Raw genomic sequence first — 6357 nt, forward strand, 5'->3', positions numbered from 1 at the left:
CCTCCTGAAAAAAAAAAAAAGTTTGTTTGGTTTTTTTTTTTAATAGTAAAAGGAAATACTACATTTCATTTAAAATTCAGAGAAAATAGATGCAATTTCCTTTTTCTTTTCCAAGTTCACAGATCCCTTGTATTCTATCCTTGGACCCCAGTGAAATTTGTGAAATCCAGAATAAGAACCCCTGTGTTAGGGGGTGACCTCAAGCACTGAAGAATTAGGTGGCTTGGAAAGTGGGATTTGAACCCAGATCTTCATTACTTTGAGGGAGTGGATCTCTATTCACTGGGAAACCTTATTTTTAATTCTATTATAATCCAAGGGGATTGTGGAAACAAAGGATCAGAGAATGTATATATCTTGCAGCTAAAGGTTCTGAGAGAAAGAAGAGGCAGAGGTGAAAGAGAAGACAAGATGGCAAAAGCAGATCCTTTCTTTTCCTTCAAGGAGCTCATTCCCGTCCTGCCCTCTCCATCAACCATACCCCCTTTAATTTAATGGAATCATGGGGGCCTGTACCCTAGGACCCTGCACCTTTGTTTCATTGGTCTCAGCATCAGGGAAGGGGTCTGTGGGTGTCCAAGGGGAGCGTATGCCACAGGATTTCTGGGGCCCCTGTGTTGGGACCTAGTGGAAAACCTCTGGTCTTGAGATGAGTGTTGTCTCAGCTCCTCAGGCCCTAGAGTTTTCAGTGCCTCAGTTTCCACACTTGTTAAGAAACCCGTTGCTTTCCTAAGTTTCTCTATGTTTTGCCTTCCTCTAATCAGGATTAACCCCTTCAGATGGACTGCTTGTTGTACAAGGGGCTGACTCTCACCTAGACAAAGGATGGCCTTCCCTCCAGAGTATGGCCCCCAACCCTTTTTCCTCCAACATCAGATTCTTATGTTCATTCTAAGGCTGGTTTTCCATCGTCTGCCTCAATCTCTCTAGCGGTCTCCCCGACCTGAACCCTTGGAGGACAGTTTGGGGGCACTGGATTGGGGAAATGTCGAGAGAAGAATGGAGCTTGATGAAGCGGGGGTGTGGCCACAGGGGTGTCCCCACCTTGATGGGCTGTCTGCCCAGAAAGACTTCAAGAATTCCGCCGGCCCCGCCCCTGACATGCGGCCCCTCCCCTTTGGTACTCCTGCTTGGCGAAATGATCCAGGGGTGGGGCTGGGGTGGGGTTAATGCTTTGGATTCGACAGAATCCTGGAGCCTGACAATCTATTTGAAGGGTCCGACGGGTCTCTGATTTATCATCTCTGCGTGGCCTTTGGACCTCATCCTTCGGGGCCCCAGCGCAGCCAGGAGAACCGCAGGAGCGTTTCTCACCGTCCGTTATGCCCCTCGTGAGTGCGCCGGGGTATGGACTGCGGGTGTCCTTGGCCAGGGCATACACTGCGAATCCAAGGGTGGGGGATCCTGTGGGGTTGGTGCTTGGAGAGGATCCCGGAGACTCGAGAAGACAGTGCTCGCGAGAGGGTGGGAATGCTCTGCTCTTCCTCTGTGGTACATTTCTCTTCTCTATCCCGCACCCTGATCTTCAAAGCCCTGGCAAGGGCTGTCCCTCCCTTCCCCCTACCACACCTCCTTGAAGCTGACTCTATCCCTGGCTGCTGGTCCAAGGCCTTTGACGAGCTTCTGAGTTCAGAAAGAGAGGGGAGCAAAGGAAAGTGGATCTTGGCATGGGTTAGGGTAGGGCAGGGGTGGGGAACCTGCCTCCTCCAGGCGATATGTGGCCCTCTAGGTCTTCAGGTGTGACCCTTTGACTCAATCCAAACTTCACAGAACAAATCCCCTTAATAAAATGATTTTTTCTGTAAAATTTGGATTCAGTCAAGAAGCTGCACCCAAAGACATAGAAGGCCTGGCTGTTAGGGGCTACATTTGCATGGAGTGAGGGTAGTATGTGGGGAAACCCCTTCCTTGAGTTGAGATGAAAGGGAAAGGGAAGAGGTGAATGGAGTTGAATCTTCTGCCAGAGGATCAGATTTTCTGAAATGAATGACTGTCTTGTCAAGCCATTCAAGTCACTGTCAAGCCAGGCTGATTCTACAGAAAGAAGTCAGGCTGAGGAGACTTCAGTGGAAAAAGAGGAGGCTGAAAATGGTCAACTGTGAGGGACAGGAGTCAAAGGAGTCCTCAGGTCTTTTCAAATTCTAGTCCTGTCCCCTTTAAAAACAAGACTTAATTTTTTCCTCTTCTCTAGGTAGTGAATTCACAAGATATCCTTCACACACACACACACACACACACACACACACACACACACACACACACACACCTCATTGATTTCGAACAAAGAAGGACCCTACACCTGTGCTCTCCTGGTTCCCTCACTCTTCTCCTGAAGTGGTGGGGGACAGCAAATCCTAAATTCCTTGACCATAGAGTTTCTGCCAAGGTCACCCTTAATTCTTCATTCTTTCTGAACTTCGCTCTCCCTTGCCAAGTCCTCTTCTCCTGGGCATGGCTGGCTCCTGCCCTAGATTGGCACCAAGACTTGGCTCTGGGAAATGGGGAAGCTGTTTCTGATAACTTTCATGGGAGGAATTCCTTGCCCGCTAAATGAGATGGGAGCAGCTCGGAGATAATGAGGAGGAGGGCTGGACAATGACTGGAGAGCGTAGGGAAGCCAAACTAAGGCTAACCTAGCTACCAGAGAGTTTCCCCATTGAGTATAGTCTATCTCCTACTCTTGGGGTAGCACCAAGTTCCTCCCTTCCCCCTTCATCATTGCCCAAGCTTCAGTATACATATGATGCCAGCTCAAAGATGGTGCTGTGGCAGCCAGTGTGACAGAGAGAACATGATCCTGGGACCCAAGAAAAACTTGAAATCCACTTCTGGTTCTGTTGTTCACTTGGGTGACCTGGGACAGGTCCCTTCTTGCTTCTTGGTGCCTCAATTTCCCCATCTGTAAAGTGAGGAGTGGATTTCATCAGTCATCTGGACTGGTTCCTCATTTAACTGATGGAGAAAATGAGGCTCAGGTACATGAATGGGTTTTTCCAAGATTATTGAGCCAGGATTGACTTCCTCTTCATCAGCAATTAGCCTGGGGAGAGTCTGCTTTCCTAAAACCTTCCTGGAGAATGGCCTTGGTCCAGATGGAAGTTCTGGGTCCCCTTGGCTCCCAGCCAGCCCTAACTTTACTCCTTGGTTTCTTTAGGAAGTTTATCTCTGGGAACTAAATGTCAAACCTGGAACTAAGATAAAAGTTAAAGGAGATATACTGCCCGACGCCGAACTGTAAGTGAGAGATGGGAAAGATGAAACAAAATTAAACCCTGGGTGAGAACTAAATCCTTTACACACCTGCTTGTACTTGATCCCTGATTGCACCAAGCTGGTTTGGCCTCAGCCCCAGATAGTAGGGCCGGGACTCAGCATCAGGAAAACCTTCCTAACAGGAGCTACCCAATACCTGGAATAAATAGTTTGCATAGGTAGGGAGCCCCCTGTGTCTGGAGGTAGTAAAATGTGTACCATGGTCATTTGTTAAACAGGGTGGTTCTGGGAGGGAACCACAGAAGGGAAGTCATAGTGTTTCAGGGTAGGGTTGGATGAGAGTCCCTTTGGGGGTCTTCTCCTCTGGCACTCCCTGAGTTGGGGTTTCCAAGGCTTTGGGACCCATGGCAGTGATGGGGATGTGTTCTCAATTCCCAGATTCAGAATTAATGTGGGCAAGAATGAACTTAACATTGGCCTGCATTTCAACCCTCGCTTCAACTATCTTGGTGATTACAACATTATTGTTTGCAATGCCAGAACAGAGGGCACTTGGGGCACAGAAGAAAGGATTAACCACTTTCCCTATGTGCCAGGGGCCACGATTGAGGTAAGACCCCAGAATCACAGCATAAAGTATTAGAACTGTGAAGGATCCACAAGATGATCTCAACCACCCCTTGCATTTAACAGAAGATACCTGGAAAAGATGAAAAGCTAGAGGAGAAAGCGGTCAGCAGGTTTCCAAATATCAAGGGCAAGAAGCCCAGTATGCCTTGAGCTAGAGTGGGGGGTGTAGAGAATGCAGGAAGTTGTGAAGGGCTGTGATCCCAATAGGATAATAGAAGACCCTGGTGTATCCCAGGATACATGACAGGATCCTAGAGGTAGAGCTGGAGAGAATGTCAGGGGCCATCTAGTCTGACCTGCTCATTTTACAGAATAGGAAACTCAGGCTCAGAATGAAGGATCACACAGTATCTTTGTAGTAGAGGTGAAATTTGATCCCAGGTCTTCCTGTGTCCAAGTGCAGGCTTCTGGGCTCAACTGTTGTCCTCTCCCCATTCAGGTTACTATCATCCTAGAAGGAGACTACATTAGAGTGAAGTTGCATGATTCCCATGAGTTCACTTTCCCCAATCGCCTTAATTTAACAAAAATAGATCATGTCGGAATCTATGGAGACATGAATGTTAGACAGGTGGATTTTGAATGAGCGCTCCAATCAAGCCTGCTTCAGACCGTTTTTGACTCTTGAGTCTCTCTGTTTCCTTATAAATGTGCTGCTGAAGGTTTGTAAGCTTAATACCAGATCCATTAAATTGTAGATTGTTGGTAGGGGAACATCCAAGGTTAAGTCTAAAATTAAGCTATTAGGCTTAGGACTTTAGACCAAGAACAACAAGTTAGGGTCCTTTAATTCTTGGTAATAGTGTGGAGACAATTAGGTCAAGGGCTTGTGAAATTAGCATTTGTGTCTCAGTTGGTTAATGTTAAAAAAAAAATCGTTTATACTCTATATTGTAAATGCTTTAAAAGAAGTATGAACTGACCAAAAGTTGAAATTGTTTTATGTGATATGAACTGTGTTAAAAATTAAAAATTCAAAAATTCAAAAAAATTAAATGTGCTGCACAAGAACCGACATTTTCTGTGTTATTCTGGTTTGGGGGAACAGAAGGCTGGTTTTGGAGTTGGGAAGGATGACTGAATGACCCTGGACAAGTCCCTGCACCTCAGTTGTCCTTTGGTGATTCTCTAGGACAGGGGTTCTCCACCTGGGGTCCCTGGGTATTTTTCACATGGGAAAATAATGTCATCTGTATTCTCACTAACTTCTGGTTTTCCTAATAATACTTTGCATTTTAATATATTTATAACACTATTCTACTTGATACCATACTATTTGCCTTGTAATTGGATAAAGGAAAGCCTTGGAGAGAGGGAGAGAATTTGGAATTCAAAATTTTCAAAAAAGAATGTTAAAATCAATTTAAAAAATAAAACATTTAAAAACAAAAAAAGCACCACCAACAGCACCACCACACTACTCTGCAAAGGGTCCCAAGGCCTTGCTCAGACTCAGGAGCCCAGACCATCGCACAAAAAAAGGCTGTGAGATTTAGAAGTCCTAGACAATCCTTGATGAGCAATGGTCAAAGGATTTTCCATGGTAGTGACTGTAAGGGAAACTCTGTATATCAATGAAGGGAGGGGGTCACAACACAGACTGTGGGCAAGCCTATCTGCTGGAAAAATGCTGAGTACAAACCAAGAAAGGCAGCGTCTGTTTGAGGACCAGCCCAAGGAAGCTTAGAGATATCTGGAGGTCAGATGGGAGGAGAGTGGAAAGACCTTCACAGGCTCTTCTCTGGGGAACCAACTCTAAAGATTCCCCTCCCACTCCCCCTGCCCCTCTAGCTCTACTTCTCAATTGATTTAGAAGAGGAAGGAACCACACATCAGCACTGCCTTGGTTCGCTTAACCTTCTCTAAAGGAAAAGGCAGGAGAAGCTAAATTCCTCGACTTTAATGTATCTGCCAAGGTAATTTTAATTCCTCTGGCAATTTGTGCCAAGAAATTGGCTATTGGTTGAGGGCAGGCCATAGTTGCTCTCTGAGACTGGTTTCTAGGATCAAATAATGGCCTTAGATCATGAGATTCCCTCAGTGCATATTGACTCACTCTCTCTGAGCAGAACCCAGCACTGGGAGAGAGACAGAGAAGGCCTGGAGGGGCCTCACTACTAAGTGGACAGCATGGCAGACTTGATAGAAAGGCTGGAGACTGAGGTCACCTGACCAACTGTTATCTGATTCCCATTTCTTCTCCCCTGGTCTCTTTTACACAGTTTTCAGGAGATGATCCCTTACTTAACCCACATATCCTGATCAAGTGGGGATGTTTTCCTCACCACAACCCCAACACAGAAAAAGAGAGAGAGACAGAGAGAAACAGAGACAGAGAGACAGAGAGAGATTGAGATTCTCCATCTTCTGGGATCAATAGGCCAGGATCTGCCTCCCACTTCCCTAAGGAACCTATTTGTCCCTTCTCCCTTTAGATTGGGTCAGGTGTCCTCTCTCCCCATTACCTCCTGCTTCCCTCTACTGGTGACATTTTCCTAATGGCATGATCACCTC

The 6357-nt window shown here is 46.3% G+C and overlaps 1 protein-coding gene across 2 annotated transcripts; it reads left to right on the plus strand.

The window, feature by feature from the left end:
- The first annotated feature begins 1176 nt into the window (after window positions 1–1176).
- On the plus strand, window positions 1177–4858 carry LOC140534692 (galectin-1-like). Of its 2 annotated transcripts, none has more exons than XM_072656002.1 (4): window positions 1177–1331; window positions 3155–3234; window positions 3652–3823; window positions 4283–4858. In XM_072656002.1, exons 1-4 carry the CDS (start codon window positions 1323–1325, stop codon window positions 4427–4429), a joined length of 408 nt encoding a protein of 135 aa, XP_072512103.1. In that variant the 5' UTR covers window positions 1177–1322; the 3' UTR covers window positions 4430–4858. The 2 variants fall into 2 exon arrangements, with proteins under 2 accessions (XP_072512103.1, XP_072512102.1); XM_072656001.1 differs by lacking the exon at window positions 1177–1331 and adding an exon at window positions 1410–1491.
- Window positions 4859–6357: the final 1499 nt, after the last annotated feature.

This window comes from Notamacropus eugenii, chromosome 3, assembly GCF_028372415.1.
Source record: "Notamacropus eugenii isolate mMacEug1 chromosome 3, mMacEug1.pri_v2, whole genome shotgun sequence".
Classification (NCBI taxonomy): domain Eukaryota; kingdom Metazoa; phylum Chordata; class Mammalia; order Diprotodontia; family Macropodidae; genus Notamacropus; species Notamacropus eugenii.